The sequence below is a fragment of the Lepidochelys olivacea genome (genome assembly GCF_965140295.1).
Source record: "Lepidochelys olivacea isolate rLepOli2 genome assembly, chromosome: 3".
In the NCBI taxonomy this organism is placed as follows: Eukaryota; Metazoa; Chordata; order Testudines; family Cheloniidae; genus Lepidochelys; species Lepidochelys olivacea.
Genome location: NC_140413.1, coordinates 17,932,321 through 17,955,608, shown reverse-complemented (window position 1 = coordinate 17,955,608; position 23,288 = coordinate 17,932,321). Strand labels below are relative to the sequence as shown.

The 23,288-nt window shown below is 41.7% G+C and overlaps 1 protein-coding gene across 3 annotated transcripts in view; it reads right to left on the bottom strand.

Annotated features, from left to right (window-relative positions):
* The window catches only part of ITSN2 (intersectin 2), a 122,035-nt gene that overhangs the window by 85,002 nt on the left and 13,745 nt on the right, over positions 1–23,288 (bottom strand). For all 3 annotated transcript variants that reach the window (XM_084623845.1, XM_084623844.1, XM_084623843.1), the window contains exons 2-7: positions 21,837–21,900; positions 6,737–6,829; positions 5,278–5,341; positions 2,310–2,473; positions 648–848; positions 457–553 (exon numbers count right to left, since the gene is read on the bottom strand). In XM_084623845.1, the coding sequence (XP_084479971.1) occupies positions 457–553; positions 648–848; positions 2,310–2,473; positions 5,278–5,341; positions 6,737–6,829; positions 21,837–21,867 (650 nt within the window). In that variant the 5' untranslated portion in view covers positions 21,868–21,900. The remainder of the gene's footprint in view (positions 1–456; positions 554–647; positions 849–2,309; positions 2,474–5,277; positions 5,342–6,736; positions 6,830–21,836; positions 21,901–23,288) is intronic.

The following is a 23,288-nucleotide window of genomic DNA, read 5'->3' as shown; positions in this document are numbered from 1 at the left end:
AAGATTTATGATCTCCATTACTTGCAAAATGACCTCAGAGATAAATGTTTGCAATAGATAATCTTTTAGACAACTTTTGTATACATAACTTCCTCAGAAAAGAACATGTTGCAATATTAACATAGCTTCCATAACACCTAATCCTTGGACTGTATGTTTTGCCTCTGTTTATTTAACACCGCTTCATTCCATTCTTTCTAAACCTCCCTCCCACTTTGAGTATGTTTGTTACATTTACTGACAATGTTATTCAACTGCTCATATCCAAACACAAATTAATCTCTTGTTGCAGTTATCGCCTAGATCTGTATCAATGTTCAGAAATATCATGTATATGCTGTTCACACATCTCCTTATTTTTCTGCTTGTAAATATGAACTGTTATATTGCAATTTTTTAAAAAGGCATTTGTTACTAAAGTCTAAGACATGACATTTTAAGTCTTAAGTGTCATACCTACTAGATCCTAAATCGATCAGAGACTGTGCCTTCTGTATATTAGTACCACCAAACCCTCCTGCCATGGGACTGAAAGAACCAGGATGAGGCAATGCTGAAAAGAAAAATAAATGGATACAAGTTAATAATCTACACTAAGAATTAGATTAGTGTATCCAGAATTGAGTGTCTTACTGGGTTGTACTTACTTGAAGAGAAAGACATAGGTAAAGGCTGAAGGAGACTGGATGTTCCATTTGGCAATGATGATGTACTGATAGAAGGCATCAGAGGCGTAGAGATAATCAAGGGAGGAATCGAAGTCACTGCGGTCAATGATGACATGGGAGCTAAAGGTGCGATTGTAGGCACAGATGTTGGCATGGACAGATTTGGCATACTACCCATTCCTAAAGGAGAAATGAAATAACTATTATTAAACATTTAATGCTGCAGCATCATCCAAAGGCCTCAACTAAGAATGGATCCATTGTGCCTGGTAAATGCAATACACACTCAACGCAGGAGACCGTCAACGTGCAGAGGTGCCCATACTCTAAAATGTACGTTTACATTCAATTATAAGATCTATTTTTCTCCACACTTTGAACAGCTCTCATTCAAGCTTTCCAGCCACAGAGTATGCTGCATGCAGAAGAAAGCACAAATGAAGAAACAAACAACATGTGCTCAAAGTATATTTAGCTAATGTTTCCAATACCCACCCTATAATGACTTCTGTAAAAGCCTCGTACTTCTAGCCCCTCGGGGACATAAAGTAATGGACTTTAATGTTGTGACAATTTATGTACAGAAAAGCTGTCGCTGTTGCAGGACTGAATCCTGCTTGTCCTGAGCCTCTGTCCGCAGTATTCTTGGAGGAGAAATTCCATATTTGGTGAAAACAAGGAAATGTCTCTAGCTAATGGATTTTTTTTTTCCCCCCAAATGAAGCTGTTGGAAGTTACTCAGGGCACTGGCATCATTTATTTAATGAATACTGGGGAAAATGGATCGACGGGCAGAATGCTGGGTGAGGTGGTAAACAATGCGTGATTTTTTTGCATGGCTCTGCAATTCATCACATGGCTATCAACGCTACATATTTACAAGTGTCTATACTTGTGAAAATATACATACACACACACTTTAGAGCTAGTCAAATAATTAAGAACAGTTGTGGAATAGATACATGTATACACATACTTTTATAATCTGTACACATACCTGGATGCATAGAATATATTTGTAGTCTGGCAGACATTATTTGGTTTATAAATGCTTCACAATATACAACATCATGCATACACAGAATCCCAGAATACACTAAGAGAGATTAAATCATAAGCTAAAGAGAAAATAAATATTGAAGTAGAGCTGATTGAGTACTATTAATTGAATCATTTGATGAACTTCAAAAATGTTTCAAATAAAACTATTCCTTGAGAGATTTTAAATATTTGCCTAGCTTTAGTTTTAAAGCATAATTCTAAAAGAGCAGAAGTTAGCATCTTTGAGAGAGAAGGAAAGAGTTCTAGGTCAAGGGGACAGCCTGTAGGTCACACGTAAGAACAGTTTTCATGCATTTTACAAGCCAAAAGTGTAATGATTTAGTCAGGTACTCCTGTGTGAATTACATTGTAGGCAGCTAATAAGCAACAAACAGCCAAAATTAAAGGATAATTCTTTAACAGCTTCAGAGAAATTTTTTTGCAAAGCTCTTTAGATCAGGGTATCCCTTTTGCAATCATTGTTTCTTTAGTCAAATGATCTCATCTGTTAGATATAAATATGAATGTACCCTCAATACTTTTTTTTGTTTTTTGGTGACTCTCTCAACACCAGTAAATGTATTAAATATTCATAAGTACCAAAGCGAGCAGAAATTAATGGAGAGAATACAGGAGGTTGCTTCATGATAGGTGGGAGGACCACAGGCAAGTGTTGACCTTGTAATTTTAGTTTGATGAGTTTCATAGCTATGGAGAATTCCTGTTGATCCATCTTCCCGTCTTTGTTCAGGTCTGCAAGAGCCCTTAAAAAAACAGGGGGTAAGGAAACATTAATTTTCTCACTCAAAACTGAGTGCTTATATAATTTCATTTATTGCCTTATTATTCTATTTCCTGTTACCTTTTGTAGTTTAACCTGATATTGATTTTACAGAAAGTTATGAATGACCCTCCACAATGTGAAAACCCTTAGAACAGAGGTGGCCAATCTGTGGCTCCGGAGCCACGTGCGGCTCTTCAGAAGTTAATAGGCGGCTCCTTGTCTAGGCACCGACTCCGGGGCTGGAGCTACAGGTGCCAACTTTCCAATGTGCCAGGGGGTGCTCACTGCTCAAACCCCTGGCTCTGCCCCAGGCCCTGCCCCCACTCCACCCCTTCCCAGGCCCTCCCCTGAGCCTGCCGTGCCCTCGCTCCTTCCCCTACTTTCCCCCCCACCCCCCCGCCAGCTTCCTGCATGCCACAAAACAGCTGATTGGCGGGGCTGCTGGTGGGTGGGAAGCGCTGGGAGCCGGGGGGAGCTGATGGGGAGCTGCTCAGGTTGGCCACCCCTGCCTTAGAAAATTGTAGATCTTGACTTTTTTGCGCAGAGTTGTTTTTGTTTATATATGCTAATACAGACCATCTGGCATCTTCTTATGTGGCTCAATTTCTAAAAGTATCATACATTAAACACTCAGTGCCCAGGAAACTAGCAGACTGTTTGGCACAGTAGTACCTTCATGCCCTGTGTGCAACATTTATTGCATCAATTATGGCTCAGCACTAGACAAATAGATCACATTAAATGAAGATTAAATGAAGAGATTAATTCAAAAGACTAAAACATGGCACTTATTAAAAATCCTTAATATAGTTACATAGTATACCTACATACTTATGGATCACTATGTAGAATTCAATTAGTATGTGAATTTTATTTTTCAATTTTAAACACACTCCACATCTCTCGTGGCACCTTCCCAAACTGAATATTATAAACAGTGAATAAATACAATGGACAGCTCATGCACTGTGAGAATATTCCCAAAAACTTCCACTTTCCTTGGAAGACTACTTCATAGAATCTAATAAATTTTACTGTCAGAAACTTTTCCAGATACTTAACAAATTTCCCTTTTCTTAATTTCATTCCATTGCTCCTAGTTCCCATATATCCCAACATATCATGAAAAAGAATTCCTATACTTTTTTTGTATTTACACCCTTTACATATTTGTAAATGTATCTTATTCACTTACATATCTCATTCATCATCTGCCAAGATAGATAGATATTATATACATACACACACATATATATACCCTAATGTTTCCTCATGAGTCAGTTCCACTACACCCTTAATTACTTTACAGGTCTCTTTTCTAAACTTCCTTTAGTGTGTCTGCATATTTCCAACAATGAAATGCCCAGGACAAAACGCAATATTCTGGTGTGCACTCAGAAATCACAAAGAGGGATTATTACCTCCCTATTTCATGAGCTGATGTCTCTTCCTATGTGGACTAAAACTCCAGTGGCTTTTTTCAGTTGCTATCTTACATTATAGTAACTCTGCCATAGCCAATCCCAGGCCTGGTTGAAAAAGGAGAAGGGCTGGCGTCAGGTTCGAAGCTGGTCGTAAAAATTTACCATAAACTAACACTGTAAGTCCTCAAATGAATGAAAATGAGGGACTGCAGGTTCAGATGATTTGGTCATGCCAAGCACAGTCCTGACAACTATGTAGATAAGAGAGTCCAACAGATCAAGATTAAACGAAACAGAGATGCCAACTCAAGAAGAAGTGGTGGGATGTTATAAAGAAAGACACGTTAGCACCTGGTATAATATACAGCACTGAACAGAGCACTTTGGAGGAGAGGACTTGGAGAGCAGACCCTATTTGATGGAATTAATGCAAGGAAGATGATGATGTTACATAATAATATTAAATGCAATTTACTACCTATAACCCAAGCATACAACTTTAGGATTTATGTCTTCCCAGGTTTCTCCCTGTGTTTGGGCTATTTTCCACTCCCAATTTATTAGCAAGCATTTTTCCCCCAAGCTCAGTCTCATTTTATTATTTCTTGTCCATATTTCAAACCTCCCTAGTGACTCTACTGGTGTTTCAAATACTATACAGTTTAGTATCAACCAGGAAATTCATTAACCTATTGTTTCTCTCTTTTTCCATGTTATTTAAAATGTTATGTAAGGCCTAACAATGAACTTTGCAGCACTCCACCAGATGTCTCCCCTAATTTGATATCCTGCTGTTTATCATTACCCTTTGTTTGCAATACTAAAGCCAGTTTTTAATCCTTGTGACAGTGCTCATGGTCGACCAATTTGAATTTTGTGAGTAGGATCAAATGCTTGAATAGAAAAGCAAGTGTGGCCACTATCCTATAATCAGATCTGCTCAGACAGACCTATTCACCCAAGCAGAGCCACAATGAGTCTTAATTGCAGGATCAGGGCCTAAAGTGTGCATGTACTGTAGTCCCTTAAACCACTAATTATGTAAGAAATGCAATCAAGGCTGTCTGTCATTATTTGTTTTTTATACCTCCACATTCCTTTTTACTCAAGTTCCATTACAGTTTAATTTCTTCCACTATTATAACAGAGATTGAAGCTTAAATATAATGACAAGTATATATTGAAATAAGTGAGTCCAGGCACCGTTCTTGTTTGACTCTTTTATATAATGTAGTTGGAAAGTGGTCTTTCAATTGGCAACATAAAACAAACCAAAATCTATACAAGTGAGCCAAGAATCTCCAATCATATATTAATTAATTATATTATATTATATTAAATTTGTTTTTAAAAGCCTTACCATATTTCAGCTAGGACTGATGATGGTAGACCTGACTGTAAGAAAAAGGTACGTGCTTGATCACCTGTGATAAAAGAAGAAAAAAACAAGTCTTGTATTAATACTTTACAATAACGTCGGAGATATTTATTAAAGCCAGAACTTTCAAAAGAGCTCAGCATGTTGGGTGCTGAGCTCTTTTGAAAATTTAGAATTATGTAACAAGCTCGTGGTGATGGCAGTTTGCATGTACTAATGGACTTTGTAATCTTGGCTCCAAGAAGTGGGTAAAATGAGTTGTAAATAGCTGTTTTATAAGTCACAAATCAACAGCAGCCAAGAGCTTACAATGATACAATGTAAACGATGGAATATTCAGTCTCAGCCACGTTGACTGCTTTTTTGTTGGTGGTGGCAGTGAGGGGGAGAACAGTATATATTTTTTATTTCAGTCTAATTTGGTCCTCTACTATCTCTTCCATCTCTGGATAAAACTTTAAAAATAAACCCCATTCTGTACATAACACACAATTCTAGACAGACTTTTATTACTCAATATTTCCAGGAAGGGATATGATTTTTTATGCAAATCCACACCAAGTTTCACACTCAGTATGGATCACACTGTTAAATACATGCACAGTAAAACAAAAAAAAATTGTGTATGCACATTAGTCAGTTTTCAAGATTTAGCATTCGTGTTTATGTAGGAAAAAATAATCTTACATTCACAATGCGCCTTTTATCTCAAAGTATGTTACAAACACGTAAGTGATCCTTCACCACTGAATTCCAGCCTCTCTGGGATGGAACACAGCAGATTTTTAACAATGAACAGCACCACTACCCAACATTTTAGGAGAAGAAAATGTTCAATGCAACTGAAAATGCCAGAAGAACACAGGTAGGTAGAATGCAACTACCCAAATTGGAATTGGGGAAGGCACAGACGTTAATACTCAGCTACTTGTGATAAACTCCATAGGCTCTTTAATGAACACAAGTTGTCAGGACCTTAATTTTACATCTCATATGAAAGCATTAAAACTCCAGCAACACAGTGTCCCTCAACACCATTCAGAGGGAAGACTGCTACTTCCTCAATCACCAATGTCATTTGCTGCAGCAACTTCAAAAAATTTTCCTTGGCAGCCTACCATCCAAGCTCTGACCTGGCCTAACTCTACTTAGCTTATGGAACTGGAAGGGATGACATCAAAAGGTGGTTGGCTGCATTAGTGCAGAGGTTAATAAGAAGGATATCCCCTTTTGCAGAGACATTCTATGCCAGATTTCAGATGAAACAAAGTTTATAAGCCTGTGACTGAAAGAGTTCATAATAAAAACTTATGCTTTATGGTCAAACAGCATGGCTATCAGTCATACAGCAAAAGAACAGCTGAACAAGGACGAAGGTTTTCAAACTGTTTTACACAGGTACTTTAATGCACACAGAAGTTAACATATAACATAAATTAACCTGTAATATATCCTCCTATGGGTTTAAGGCTCTCAAACTGCTTGTCATGCTTTGCTCGCTCTTCAGAGGTGATAGCCCACATGTTTGGTCCTCCTAAAAAATAATACAATGAAAATATTTAAAAATAAACAAGTCTGTCAATTGGGAAATTAAACCTTTGTTTTTAAGAGAAAATTAGATCACGAGCTTCAGTGACGCACCCTGAGCTCTTTGGCAAGAATACTTCTGAAACACAAACTTTCTTCCCAGATGTGTAAGTCTTAGCTGAATCAGTTCACCATCTAGCTTGTCTTATACCCTGCTTTGAAACAAGCTACGCTGGTTTTTGAAAGCCGGGGCACAGCAGCTTCCTTCCACTGCTGATTGTTCACAGCTTATGCAGGAAGCATGTTGCTCATGCTGCTTTGTGTGAACCAAGTATTTCCTTGGTTCACTGGTAAATAAATAATGTTGTTTAAAGGCTCTCAGAAGGCTAATGCATTGCAGCTGCCAACTGCAGGACTTTTGCTACTTCTCCCCAACAGCGCAAAATCAAAATTGTTACTTTAAAACAAAAACTACTTTTGTTCTAAGAAGTGATGAAATTGTGTTATCTTTTAAACTTGATAGCATATAATTTCACTTAACCTTGAAAAAAAATTATATATAAAACAACGCCATCCCAAACTGACAATTTACCTCTTCGGTTAGTCTACACATTTGTCATAATTATAACACCTGTTCTTTGTGTTGTGTTATATAGATTATAACAAGAGGGTGGATTTTCACAGCACCTAATTCCACCCTAGAAGGAATGGGATATGCATACGGGACGGATAAGCAATGGTTAGAAGTTACTAAGCAGAACGCAGATATTAAAATTTATTTTTAAAAACATGGCCAAGTGTGGGATAATCTTTTATTTGGGGGAACTTTTCATTCAATCTCAATTTTCATTCACCCAATCTGAAACCTGGCCAAAATTCTCAAGGAAAACAACAAAACCATCACCAAAGGTAATAAAAAATCCTAAAAATTAGCTCATAATTCACTATCAAGTTTCCATAAAACTATTCTATTGTCCCTCAAATAATTCCTCCTGCCCACTGAAAAACAAGTTTGAAAAAATAATTCCTTTAGTAAGACACTCAGCAAGTTGCTTTGGAAGTCTATACAATACTTCCAGTGCTTTGAAATTTTGTAAGTACTGCTCCAATTTCAAAATTGGGAACGTACTTAACTCTTTGCATGGATCCCTCTGTGACAGGTTGCTCCCCCTCCCCCCACTCCAGGGTGCCACCTGATATACTGGGGTCCCACTGAGCCCACCCTTTCCACCAGCCTGGACTCCCACACCCTGTCCTGCTGTGCCAGGCCCTCAAGCCTTCTCCAGCACACACACACAGAGGCAGGGACACACCCAGCTGCAGAAAGATACACAGACACTGAGAGGAGCTGTGTGTGGGAAGACTCAGCTCGGGGATTGCCCAGCACTCAAGTACATACCTCCTTTGGGATGCAAACCCAAAACTATATTTTGTCTTGCACTGCATAGAAATCTATACAGCTTAAGCTCATGAAATCTGCCCCCTCCCTCAATGTGGAGGAAGATATGCTCAGTTTTTTGCCTCCCCCCCGCACCCTCCAGTTATGAATGACACAAACTGGTTTTAGAACAAACAAAAACAAGTTTATTAACTACAAAAGGTAGATTTTAAGTGATTATAATGGATAGCACACAGTTCAAAGCAGATTTCTGAGCAAATGAAACAAAACACACAACCTAAACTTAATACACTAAATTAACTGGTTAATAGTAGCAAATCATCACCCTAAATGTTGTTTTATGCAGGTCGCAGAGTTTCTTGAAGGTAAACTGTACTGCTTGTAGCTTAAATCTCCAGGTATTCCTTTCACAGGCTAGACCTTTCTTGCCTGGACTCAGCCCTTGGCTGCCCCAGGTTAGTTCCTTTGTTTCTTCAGGTGTTTTCAGCAGTTTTCCTTCTTGGGCAGGGAGCCAATGGAGAAGAACCAAGATTAGCTCACTTCCCAGCCTTAAACAGGATATGCATGATGGGAATCCTTTGTTTCCCAGTTTAACCCCAACCCCCTCTTAATGGAAAAACACTAGAAGTCCAAGATGTTGTCCAGTACCAGGTGACATGATCACCTGACCCTGCAGCGCCAAAGCAGCATCCCAGGAAACTTCTCAGGAAGGAGGGAGATGAGCATCTTCAAAGACCTATTGTTCCCCCAATGACCCATTCAGGCTGTTTACATACTGTCTGGTGGTTGTTCCCCAGGTGAAAACACAGTTGTAATTGTTATAGTCAATATTCCTAAACTTCAGATACAGAAATGATACACGCATACAAATAGGATAATCATATTCAGTGAATCATAACCTTTCCAATGATACCTCACATGACCCATCTTGCATAAAACATATCTTAGTTATGCGATATTCATATCTTAAGCACATCTCTACGAAGAATACAGGGCAGAGGATCTCAACCTCCATCATTTTTGTTTTCCAAAAAGCCCTCCCAGTTTCCAGGTCTCACACCAAAATCAATAAGCATGAGGTTAACCTACACTTCAATATACGCTACCTCCTAACAGTGCTATTCACCTGTTGTCCCAGGAAACCGTACTCTGCTTGTGTGTATAAAGAAAGAGAGCTGGTCCTTTTTGACAACATCTTGTTAGGAACACAACTGCCCTGGTCTATTCTTTACTTCTGCTGCTTAATATGGAGAGAGTAATGGATAACCAATAGAAAGATAAGGAGATACGAGAGAGAAAGTATACAAACCACAACAATTCCTGCTGACAACAGCAAAAATTATAGAAGCAAGCATTACAGGTTCTAAATATATACGAGTGTGAAACATACACAAATAGTACGTAGTGTGTTTTGTGCTTACAGCAGTTTATTAGCCTGGCCAATATAGATCTGTGTTCCTAAAGGCTCTGGCAATAAAGCACCATAAAAACTGCATGGCAGAGTGGTTAGAGGTACAGAAAATGATTGTAAAAAGCAACATCCCAAACCTTTCATCAGGTGGAACAACTGGTTCTACTGGGTTAGAGGCAGGCTGTGCTTGCTCTTGCAGTTGTGACAGGGGTGTCTGGAGTCAGTGGCAGGGTCGTCAGCTGGTGGTACTGAGCTGGTCTCATGCCTAGCTGCAATGGTATAACGAGTGTGGTCCCGAGTATAAGGAGCCCATGGAGCCCAATATTGCCACTGTGGTGGGAAGGGCATGGGTGGTGCCATCCAGGGGTTCATGCACCATGGGGCAGAACCCTCGGAGTAAGACAAGGCAGCTTTTCTATGACCTCTCGATTGGGGTCTGTGGACAGGAGATCTGATAAGGTGAAAATTCTCCCTGCAGCCCCGATTCCTCATCACTGGAGAAAAGCTATGCGGACCTTGCCTGTGTGTCCAGAGAGAAGTAGGTGTTAAGCAGGGGTGACTGCAAGTTAGGTGACACCAGGAGGTCCCTTAAGTGTGTGAATTGCAGTGCTGCAGTGCCCCTGTGAGGGGAGGGCTGAGCGAGAGGAATCTGTTGTGAGGAGGGATTCCTCTGCACCGGTGTCCCGAGTGTCCTGTCACTGCCGGCTAGCTCGAAGGCTGATGGTGCCGGGAGAGCGAGAAGAGCCTGTGGCGGGTCAGGCAGGCTAGTATACATTGGCACTGCTTCCACTGGGGTGCCAAACGGTGCAGTGTGAGAGGCAGGCAACTGAAAGCCTGAAGCCTCAGCACCAGGGGTTAGTGTGACCGCCGCAGCCGCAGGGAAGTTTCGAGCGGCACCAGAGGAGCCTGGCGCATCAAAGGTACTCAGCCGGGGGAGCACGGGGAGGGAAGTAGTACCTGGAGAAGGCTTGTCCCTGCGAATACCCTTTGCGAGTGAGAGAGACCGATGCTTTTTTAAAGTTTTCTTTTGTCTCTTTGAAGCAGGGGGGCTGCCACGGATAGTAGAGTCTGAGCCCGGGTCTGAGGCTGGTCCAAGAGATTTTTGCAGCAGGAGCAGTTTTAACCGCAGCTCCCTGTCTTTGCGTGCCCTGGATTTCACCTTGCTACAGTGGGCACATTTTGGGGGACGTGGGACTCCGCCAAACATTTAATACATTTAGAGTGGCCATTTGAAAGAGGGATGGCATCATTACAGTTAGAGCACCGCTTGACGCCAGGAGAGCCAGGCATGTTGGAAGCAGCTGCGCTGACAGGAACAAAAAAGGGTTTTTTTGTTTTTGTTTAAAAAAAAAAAAAAAAGAGAAGAGAAGAGAAGAGAAGAGAAGAGAAGAGAAGAGAAGAGAAGAGAAGAGAAGAGAAGAGAAGAGAAAAAAGGTACCTATCTATTACTGGTAAGCTAAACTAAAAGGGAAAAAAGTTGAACAAGGGAGAGAAGAAATTCTCTAACAAGTCTGCTGAGCTCCGACTCAGGCCGGGAACGGTAGAGAAGGACTGAGGAGACCAGTCGCGCATGCATACTATTAAGGTACGCTCTGCGCGTGTGCAACTGGTACCAATAGTTTTGAAATCATGATACGAGGACTTCAGTAACTCAGCCAGAGGTTATGAGCAGGTGGGTGTGGTTCTGTGGCTTCCAATGTACACAAGGTCAGATTAGATGATTACAATGGTACCTTCTGGCTTTAAAGTCTATGGATCTATGATCACACTTGTAATGATCGTTCCCTTGACCCGTTTAAGTGAAGGGAAATCAGACAAAGATCAAGCAAGAAATAATTTATTTGTTTTAAAGAACAGGAAATAATTTCAGTCCTTGTCAAATATTGCCCGAGGCAGACGGGTTGAAATTCCCTCTATGAGGACTTAATAGGCAGCAGTGGAACTCCTTGCCAGAGGACGTTGTGAAGGCCAAGACTATAACAGGATTCAAAAAATAACTACATAAATTCATGGAGGATAGGTCCTTCAATGGCTATTACCTAGAATATGCAGGGATGGTGTTCCTAATCTCTGTTTGCCAGAAGCTGGAAATGGGTGACAGGGGATGGATCACTTGATAATTACCTGTTCAGTTCATTCCCTCTGGGGCACCTGGCATTGGCCACTGTCAGAAGACAGGATACTGGGCTAGATGGACCTTTGGTCTGACCCAGTATGGCCGTTCTTATGTTCTTAGTCCAGGACCAGTGCTTCAAACATTTATTAATTCGTAAAGTATAAGTTCTAGTCTATTGAAGCATTTCTAACTCTGGCAGGTTATAACAGATCAGACCTTGAAAAGTCACACCATTCTGATTAGTACCTTGCTTCCCTGCAAAGTCTCTTCGGTTCAGACATGATTTTAACTGCTTACCTCTCATGAGCTATCAACATTCATTGTTAATGTTTTGGAAATCCAAGCTGTTTCAAGAGGTATAAAGCACTGTTTTTTAGTTCTGATAGTTTGAAAGTCTGTTCTAATTCTTTAAAATACTGTGCATGAAAAATGGCACACTAGCCTATCTGAAATTGATACTTTGCAATTCTACATAGTCCTTCCTATTCTAGGGCCTCAAAGTGTTTTACAAAACTCTAAAAGAATTAATCCTCACATTACCCTTGTAATGAATCAAATGTTATCTTCATTTTACAAATGAGGAAACTGAGGGCAGATAGGTTAAGTGATTTCCCAAAGATCACAAAAAGTCTGTGGCAAAATCTGGAACCCAGTCCTGTGCTTTAACCAATAAAACATAATTGAACCCCAGTTAACATATGTGGAATTACAGCCACATTTACCTTCTTTAAATAAGCTTTCTTTCATGACCTTTAATAAATATTGTTGAGGTAGAATTATTTCTTCTAACCCTATTTGTCAGGCTACTCCTATAACATAAGGATGAATATCCTTCTGAGAAATAACATTTCACTTCTTAATTTTTTCCTCCTAATTTTTTCCTTAATTTTTTCCTTCAGTTAAGTTATGCATTTTAAATTTATGAAGACTACCCCTAGAATAGTCTTCTGGGGGAAAAAAAACAAGAACCAATATTGATACCGACTTAAAAACATCAAGCCCCTTACATCCTTCTCTGAGTTGTGAAGGATATGTACTAAGGTTATAACAACCAATCAGAATGCACTTTTATGTGGAAAACCATGATTAAATTGAGTCTTCCTGACTAGTGATTTAAATCATGATTTAAATCAAATCCACCCTATAGAATAATCATGACTGCAGAAGAAATTGGGAGCCTAGCAGCAAAGAGTCTTGAAAATGTAAAATGCCTCTTACTGGTAGCCAGCTACTTCCCTGGAGGACGGGTAGCTACACAGCAGCCTGTACTGGTGGCAACAGGGTCACAGCATTTGCCTTTCCATTTAAGAGAAGTCTTCATATTTCTCAGACTTTCAGAAGAGTGATTTCTTTGTTGATGGTAAGATGTTATTTTTTGCCACTTAGCTCTATTTATAATTAAAACTATACTTGAGTAAGCTATGAATTTAATTAATTCCCCAGACATCATAATTCTAAATTGGAGATGAGTTCCTGGTCCACGTGAGTCATGATAATCAGTAATTATATAATGCTTTTTAACTTCAAAAAGTATAACATTAAGCCTCACAATACCCCTATGAAGTTAGTTAATTAAATATTATCCCCATTTTACAGATGGAGAAACTTCAGTACAGAGAGACTCAGTGTCTTGTCTGAAGCCACACAATGGGTATGTCTACATTCCACAGTTAGCTCGGACAATTGGCATCCCGGACTGAATATTTGTGTTAGTCTAGCCTTAGTATGAGCATTCCCACAGCAAAGCCCTACCTGCGTCCTCACTATTTCCGCACTCGCCCACGTGTGTCAGGGCATAATCCACGGTTCTTTGTTCTGAGACATTCTAGGATTCTTTCCCAAGCAACTGTGTTAACTGTGGAAGAACTTGTCTGTCTCTCAAAAGGAACTGTGGGAAGGGCATTGGAGGACTATCAGCACTCAAATGATCTTGCCTGCTTCCTCACTGCAAAGTGGATGGGTTCTAGCCTGAGCAAAAGCACAGTCCAAGCTTTAACCGACCTTCCCCCCTTAGCCAAGTAAACAAGCACAGGTTCAAGGCACAAATATGCACGTGCCTTGAGGGCTGTGTGTGCATACTAGGGGGCTTTTGTTTGGTAAAAACACATGTAAGAGAATGGGCTGAGGCATGGTCTACACTTAAAACTTAAGTTGACATAGCTACTGTGGTCACGGGTGTGAAAAAAATCCACCCCCCTGAAAGCCATAGTTATGTTGACCTAAGCCCCGGCACAGATGCAGCTAAGGCAACAGAAGAATGCTCAGGGAGGTCGAGTTCCTATAGTGGCAGAAAAACCCCTTCAGTCGCTGTAGTCTGTGTCTACATCACAGGGTTACAGCAGCATAGGTACGGCACCATAACTATGCAGCTGTACTGTAAACAGTCTATAGTATAATGAATATATATATGTATATATAGTATATGACTATAGTATAGACATGCCCAATGAATGAGATCCTAACTTCCAGTCCCCTGCTTCAATTACCTGTCCACGCTGCCTTGTCCTGTCTATTGACTCCAGAGAGTATTACTTATATTACCACAGCACCTAGGAGCCCTTTGTGGTAGGTGTTGTACAAACAGAGAACAAAAAGATGGTCCCTCAAAGAGCTTACAATCTGAGTAATTTATTATACCACAGAGAATGACTAGCTAGGTCCTTCCCATCTACGGCTCCATGAGCTATTGGGACAAATCTATTAGTTCCAAACTTTCCCTCATCTGTGTTTGTAACTTCTCTTACCACAGAATTCTCTAATACAAATTTAGTGCTGTCTCATTAAAACATGCCTATAACTGGAATGTAGAAGTTGTAGATCTCTTTCCTGTCTTGGGCAAAAGAACTAAATGTCTTGATAGCAACGGTTCTGTTCCACCTTGTGTTTAGCTGTGACACTCTGAGTTAGTTTCCCAGATTTGAAGGAGAAGCTTGAAAGCTTGTAAAGCTGTGTAAGCTTGAAAGCTTGTCTTTCACCAACAGAAGTTGATCCACCTTGGCACTCACCTTGTCTCTTTGACAGCAACAGAACATTTACTGTTATTCTGAGGAATATGCACTTTTCAATAGCCTTTTGTCATTTTCAACATGCAACTCTCCCCCCTCTTTCTTTTCCCCATTCTTAAAACTGATTACATAATGGTGTACTCACTCAATGGCAAGCACTTATTTAATTAAAGAACCACAGAATTAGAGAAATGAAGGACTGGAAGGCACCCGGAGAGGCCACCTAGTCCAGCCCCCTGTGCTGAGGCAGGACCAAGTAAGCCTAGACCATCCTTGACAGATGTTCGTGTAACCCTGTTATTAAAAAACCTCCAATAACTGGGATTTCACAACCTTCCTTGGTAACCTATTCCAGTATTTAACCATCCTTATAGTAAGAAAGATTTTCCTAATATCTAACCTAAATCTCCTTTGCTGTAGAGTAAGCCAATTACTTCTTGTCCTATCTTCAGTGGACATGGAGAACAATTGATCACCGTCCTGTTTATAACAGTCCTTAACATATTTGAAGAATGGTATGAAGTCCCCCTTCCCTCATCTTTTCTCAAGATTAAATATGCCCATTTTTTGAAACCTTTCCTCATAGGTGAGGTTTTTCTAAACCTTTTATGATTTTTGTTGCTCTCCTCTGCACTCTCCCCAATTTATCCACATCTTTTCTATAGTGTGGTCCCGAAAACTGGACACGGTACACCAGCTGAGACCTCATCAGTGCCAACTATAGTGGAACAATTACCTCCTATGTCTTACATACAACACCCCTGTTAATACACACCAAATTAGCCTTTTTCACAACTGCATCACATAGTTGACTCATATTGAATTTGTGATCCACTCTAACTCTCTGGTCCTTTTCTCCAGTACTATTGCCTCCTACTGTGAATGCTGTTTTGAATCCTAATCCTCTCCTCCAAAGTGCTTGCAACCCATTCCAGCTTGGTGTCATCTGCAAATTTTATAAGCAAACTCTTTACTCCACTATCTAAGTCATTAATGAAAATATTGAATAGTACCAGATAAAGGACAGTCTTCTGAGGGATGCCACCAGGTATGTTCCCCTCAGTTTAACAGCAAAATATTGACAATATTGACAATTACTCTGAGTATAGTTTTTTAACCAATTGTGCACCCAGATTACATAATTTCATCTATTCTAAACCACATTTCCCTAGTTTGTTTATGGGAATGTTATGTTGGATTGCATCAAAAGCCTCACTAAAATCAAGATATACCACATCTACTGCATCCCCCCTATTCACAAGGCGGGTACCGAAGTTCCCGTTATGACTGCGCAGCCGCCTCTTAAGCCCCGCAGAGGGGCTCAGTGCTGGGATGGGGAGAGATGCCTCCCTCCCAGCACAGCCCTGCCGCGGCGCCTCTCCCCACCAGCCCCAGCACCAACCTACCACAGCACCTGCCCCGGACTTGTGGCGGCTGGGGGAGACGCGCCTCTCCCGCCCCAGCCCAGGTGCTGCTGTGAGGAAAGCGAGCTGGGGGGGGGGGGAGAAGTCCTCTCTCCCCGCCACAGCTCCTGGGCAGCCTGCACCTCAAACCCCTCATCCCTGCCCCCCACAGAGCCCACACCCCCAACCAGAGCCCTCACCCCTCATGCACCCCAACTCCCTGCCCCAGCCCAGAGCCCCCTCCTGCACCCAAAACCCCTCCATCCCTGGCCCCACCCCAGAGACCGCACCCCCAGCCAGAATCCTTACCCCCCACCCCAACACCAACCCTTTGCCCCAGCCCTGAGCCCCCCCACTCCGAATCCCTCGCCCCCTCCTCATGAATTTTGTTATGTGCATCAATATGGAGGTGATGCGTCACACATCACCTCCATATTGGTGCACGTAACAAAATTTATTCCGCACATGTGTGGGAAAAATTAGAGGGAACACTGGCCAGTACCCTGTCAAAGAAGGAAACTGGTATGACGTGACACAATTTGGTCTTGACAAATCCAAGTTAGTTCTTATTTATCACTAACTTATTTTTATCTACAGGGCAGAACACAATTTCTATTGTGGTGGCACCCTGCAGCTAGGGTCCCATTGTGGCACTGTATAAACACAGAGCAAAAATATGATCCCCTTCCCAAAGGGTTTACAATCCAACTAATTTTTTTTTTGCTTTTTATGTAACTGCATTCACCTTTTTATTTCATTAGTGTTTTGTTTTTTCATTCTCTTGTAGCAACAAGAACATCTATAAAACTATCACCATTAGAACCTTCTTCATTTTCTTCCATTTCTCGCATACTTTGGTAATAAATAACTTGAAAACTCATTCCACACTGTTTTATGAAAGCCCATTCTGAACCAAGAAACAGTATTTCTCCTTGGAAAGCTGTAGTTATTATTCTAGTCAACAACGCTTGCAGACCAAGACTACTCTGAAATCAAATTTAACTTTTTCTGTTCCTTGTCTCTTGCCTCAATATATTGGTATACATACCAGGTCGAACCTAACATCTTTCCATCTCTGGACTTCAAGCACTACCACACATAAGAAAATCAGGTGGATCTTCAGACAAACTTTATCTCAGCTTTAGAAAGCAACTGCTATTATCCACTACTGAGAGAGAATAATTCTCATTTAGGGCAAATGCAGCAGATGATTCTAATCACACTGACATGCCTCAGCTAGTCTCCAGGACACCCAAGTAAGGCTAACATTATTAGACTGAACTCTGTTTTCAATTAGTAAAATCCAAGTCAAGTCATGGGCTTGGATAAGTGTGGAAAATGAGTAAGTTATGTGTATTTTATGAATATCAGATGCATCTCAGTTAACCTGTGTGATATTATCCTCCCTGACTGTAAGGTGTTAAACCAAAGGAGGCTGTTGGAGGAAAACAAACAGGAAAGGAAGCAACAGTAATATAAGGCTGTGGTTCTCAATCCCTGGTCCAGGGATCCTTAGGGGTCTGCCAGTATAATCAAGAGGGTCTGTGAACTGACTGGTCCCTCCCAGAGGTGACGCATGGGGGGCCAAAGGGGGGAGAACCATGCGGGGTCACATCCCGTCCCCCACCCCCAAGTTTTCTGCCTTCCGAGGAGACTAGGGTTGCCAACTTTCCAATCGCACAAAACAGAACACTCTTGCCCTGCCCCCTTCCCCAGAGGCCCAGCCCCTTCTCTGAGGCCCCACTCCCCATTCACTCCATTCCCCTTCCCTCTGCACTCGCTCTCCCCCACCCTCACTCACTTTCACCAGGCTGGGGCAGGTGTTTGGGGTGCAGGACGGGGCTCCGGGCTGGGGAAGGGGGTTGGGGTGCGGGCTGCTGTCTCAGGGAGGCAGTTTGGATGCAGGAGGGGCTGTGGGCCGGGGGGGTTCAGAGTGCAGGAGGGGCTCAGGGCTGGGGCAGGGGTGCAGGATGAGATGTGGGGTGCGGTCTCCAGGAGAGTTAGGGTGCAGGAGGAGGCTCAGGGCTGGGGGTTGAGACTCGGGAGGGGGTTTGGGATGCAAGCTCCGGCCAGGTTGCACTTACCTCAGGTGGGCTCCTGGAAGCGGCTGACATGTCCCTCTGACTCTTAGGTGCAGAGGTGGCCGGGGGCTCTGTGCGCTTGCAGAATCATTGGCCGGAAACCTCTGAGAGGTTCCCAGCCAATGGGAGATGCGGAGCCAACGCACGGAGTGAGGGCAGTGCACAGAGTCCCCCTGGCTGCCCCTGCACCTAAGGACTGTAGGGACATGCCGGACGCTTCTGGGAGCCATGTGGAGCCAGGGCAGACAGGGAGCCTGCCTTAATCCTGCTGTACTGCCAACTGGACTTTCAGTGGCCCTGTCAGCGGTGCTGACCAGAGCCGCCAGGGTCCCTTTTCAACCAGATATTCCTATCGAAAACCAGACACCTGGCAACTCTAGAGGAGACCCATTCAGTGGGGCTTTCACAAACTCTGCCCCCCCCCAGAGCAATGGGAATGGGCAAAGCCTCTGGACACCAAGCAGCGAGGAGGCAGCAGCTCCCCCTAGCGACTGCACTCACCACATGTCTGTGCATTGCGGGGAGGAAGGAAGCAGCAGGATGGCTGGCTGTGGGCTGAGGTCCCCACCCCTGCTACATGGAGCTAGTTCTCCTTCCCTGCTGCTGCAGTCCCAGCACTTCCCATGCCGGCTTTGCAGAACGCCCACTGAAGTGAGTCAGGGGTTGGAAGAGGCACTTCCTCCCCGAGTCCTGCCATGCAAGGCTGGCCTAGCCCCCATATCTGGAACATTTCTCTCCAGTTGCCTCTGGTCCCTCCCCTGCAACCATAGCTGCTGGATCCTGCCCACCCAGGCCCGTCAGCTAAGTGGAGATGGCGAGCTCCTCTTGCGGGGCCTCAGAGCCTGGCTGGGCCAGGGGAGGGGGAGAAGATTGCAGGGAGGCACTGATGGGCTGGCACTGTGTCCCAAACCTGGGCTAGCCGCACTGCCACCATGACAGGGAGTGCAACACTGCCTCCCACCTCGAGTGAGAGGCTGCAGGTACCCCCTCCAGCACCCCCAAATACCCCTCCCAGTACACCCACCCTTCCAGCACTCCCTAATACCACTCCCAGTACATCACCCCAGCATTCCCCCAAATATCCCCTCGCAGTACACGCGCTCCTCCAGTCCTTTCCCAAATACCCTCTGCTAGTAAACATACATCCCTCCAATACTCCCATATATCACCTAGCAATGCTGTAATTTATCATTAATATCAGGTAAACTGTCAATATTTTAATTTGATGTGTTTTTTGTTGATCTGCTAAAATAATAATAATTTCTCTATAGTAATATTTGTGATAACTACTAAAATAACATGAAAGAAACAAATAATGAGAAACAAAATAATGAGGGGGTTTGGGGGATCTGCAGGTTTGTCTGTTTAAGTTTAGGCGTTCCTCGTTAAAAAAAGGCTGAGAACCACTGAGGTAAGGTACAGTCCAAGAGAATACCAAGTGTCCCTGAGGAAACAATGGAGAAGCTATTAATTGGGCAATACCCCTTGCCTGGCTCCAGCTAGGCTGGGAAGGTTTATTCTTCCTAGATCAAAACCCAGGATGGCTGTGTCTACACTGCCACTTCAAGCACTAAAACTTCAGTCGTGCAGGGGTGTGAAAAAACACACTGAAAAGCACCAGTATAGAAAGCGCTTTATCACCAGAAGCCGCACTCCCAGTGATAAAACTACCACCACTCGTTCGAGGTGGGGTTTTTTAATTGCCAGGAGAACTCTCCCCTGGCAATAAAGTATATCTATGCTGGCTACATCACAGCACTGCCACAGCTGCGCTCTAACGTGGGCAGTGTAGACATACCTTCCCTACCCGGCCCTCCATACGGTTCTGCAAGCCCGAGGTGGCTCTTGCCCACCCCTGAACTAAAGGTGCAGATTTCACATAGTAGACTGCAAACTCTCTGAGGTGAATCTCCTTAAGTTTACGTAGCATTGTTCCTCCCTTGAGTGCAGGGGAGAGGGAGCAAAGTTTGCTGTGGTACAGATTGAGAATCCGTTCAGCTCCCCAAATCAGCAAATTTTTGAGATCCGGAGGCTCTGTACCTCAGTGCTGCTTCTCTGCCCCCTACAGCCTTTTCCCAGTGCCCAAGTGGACTGAAGGGGTGGGGGGGCAGTGTGTGAAGACAAAGCACAAGACTGTATTAACTTTAAGCACCGATTCACCACAGGGACAGCGAGGGGACAATAACTAGAGATAAACTAGCCCTGAATCACAAGAACGGTTTCCATGGAATTTGGGGTGGGGAATACTGCCAAAGAATCAGCACTTTAAAAATAAAAAACAAAACGAAAAAAGCCCAACAGGAAAAATAAAACAGGACTCCACTAAGTTTCTATCTAAGTCCCATCTGTCCAGTGAAGTGGAAAAGACAATGTGGTACTCATCTTGTTTTGCCCAAGAATTCATGTATGCAATACATGGATTTATTTTGTTCTTACTTCTACTACTATACTAATTTTTAAAGCAATACTGAAACATTACTTCTGGATGCAGCTATAGTTGCCATTTACAGTATAACAGTGTGTTGGTCAATAGCACACTAATGGTTTTACACTTTTCATTGAAAACATCCATAACATGGCTGTATAACTAAATTTTTGTCCTATAGTTAAGACTCAAAATATTTATATTTTGCATATAAAACACCTTATCCTAATTACCCTAATTTACCTTAATAGTTGTGAATTTCTAAATTAGCTACTAGAAACTCTTAGTTTTTCTTAAATTTATCACCTCAAACAACAAACCAGACAAATTGCACATTTTTTACCCAGCTGTCAGATCTTCCCCCACTTGGCAGATAGAGCGTGCTTTGCCTCTAACCATCCCTTTTCATTTTTGGGTAGCTTTAATTATAGCAATGAAGTCACCAGATAACATAGCATAAAAGCTTCCAGTTTCTCAGCAGATTTAGCAATATGTTTCTTTAAGGCAGACTATTTTCTTTAGAAACAAAGTGATCCAACTCACTAACACATAGTCAGAAGTTGCATAGCATCTTTTAAAGTTTTATCTGGAGTATGTCTTTGAAAGGAAACTGAAAGAAACATGAGCTTCTGCATTATTTGGCATGACAACAAAACAAAATCAAGAGGGAAAATATTTAAGATTTATCTGCATATTTTGAGCACATTCTGCATTGATTATGAACAATCAATTAATTGAAATATTTTAGTTTAAACTAAATAATATTTACCATATCTAAATTAAAACATATCAAAATCCCATGCCATATTATACAACTTCAAATACCTATTCTGTTAATTAATGGTTACTTAGTTTATTCCTCATCTGAAGTCATTCAGTATTCAAAATACAGTCACGTATCGGCATGTAATAACCCCTTAAATGATCTAAAATTACTAGATGCTCCAGGCATATGTGCACTCTTAATTATACTGCAGTACAAACTTGTGCTGAATTCCTAGAGTATAGACTATACATCAGAAGTTATAAGCAACAGTATATATGCTACAGCAAGTTGACCAAAACATTGAGGCATATGTTGCAATCAGTTAATTACTAATAATGTTGATATTAAATATAAAGACAAAGAAGAACTCTCCGAACCACATAAATGAACCCAGATCAAGCTACTTACCATTCATGGCTGTGGGAAACTGAGCCATCATGGTCCTGAATGTGCCTTGCTAGCTCTTAGCCATCTGCAACATAAAAACATTGTCCCATTAATAATGGAACAAGGGCAGAACACAGCTTAGTGCTCCTGCTGAGCAGAGGGAATGTCTGTCCTCTTCGGCTCACACTTCCGGAAGCAAACAATGCAGGGCTTCAAGCTGCTACTGAACATACTGAATTTGCATTTGGAAATAGGTGGGAGATTTCTGTAGGTGGGAGATTTTTATTTGGTATGCAGTGCAGTCTTGAACCTAGGAGCACATTCTTAAAGGAAAACGGCATTCACTGTACAGTGTGTACTGCATAAAATATACACACGCACACTGGAACATATACTGTACAGACCAATCCTTCACTGGAAGGAGGATGGACTAGACAACCTAACAGATTTTTTTTTAGCTTGAACTTCCATGATTTACATTAATATTTATCAAAATTAAAATTATAGTTGTCATACTTGGAAATAATACTTCTGTTAATAAAATATTGGATAAATAACTTTCTACAGAACTTACAAAAGCATGATTAGTGGAAATGACCCTGCATACTTCATTCTGTAAAATAACTAGCTCTAATCAAATCATGCAGCATTCTATTTTCCAGCATATAAAACAATATTGTTATAAAGTCAATTATTTTTATTATATTATCAAAAACAAAAAAGTATCATCATCAGAGGGATTCTTAATACAACATACTTTCAGAATAAGAAATGTTAAAATGCTGCCTGTCACATTTTGTTCTGCTAGTCTGGTCACATTTTCAGAGCATTTAACATTTTATTTATTAGTTCTTTATATTTACAAAACATTAACTAACTCTCATAGACATTAAGGTCAGAAGGGACCATTATGATCGTCTTGTCTGACCTCCTGCACAATGCAGGCCATAGAATCTCACCCACCCACACCTGCAATAAACCTCTCACCTATGTCTGAGCTATTGAAGTCCTCAAATCATGGTTTAAAGACTTCAATTCTCAAAACATTCCTCAAACTTAGGCACTGTCCCCGTTTTACAGATGGGGAACACCCATAAAGAATTAAGACAACATACACCAGGGCATTGCTTCATAGAAAATCATTTCATTTTGATACGGAAAATTACACAAATCATCACCCTCCACTATGTAACTGTAAAGGCAGAAACTACTGTTCACTAAGGAGCCACAAAAGCTTTAAACCTGGAAACATCTTTGTAGTAATGGTACGTGGTGTGACATTCTCAATAACAAAGTGGCAATTTTATTCGGTTAAAATATTAAAAAATACAATCCAAAATTTGAGAATAGGGGGCAGCGAAGAATCTACTCATGAAACAGCACTAGCCAACAATAGCAGAATCCTGCAGTGCAGTTACTCATCCCAGTGTTCAGATACTTCTAATATTCTAATTTCTGTATCACATTTCAGAT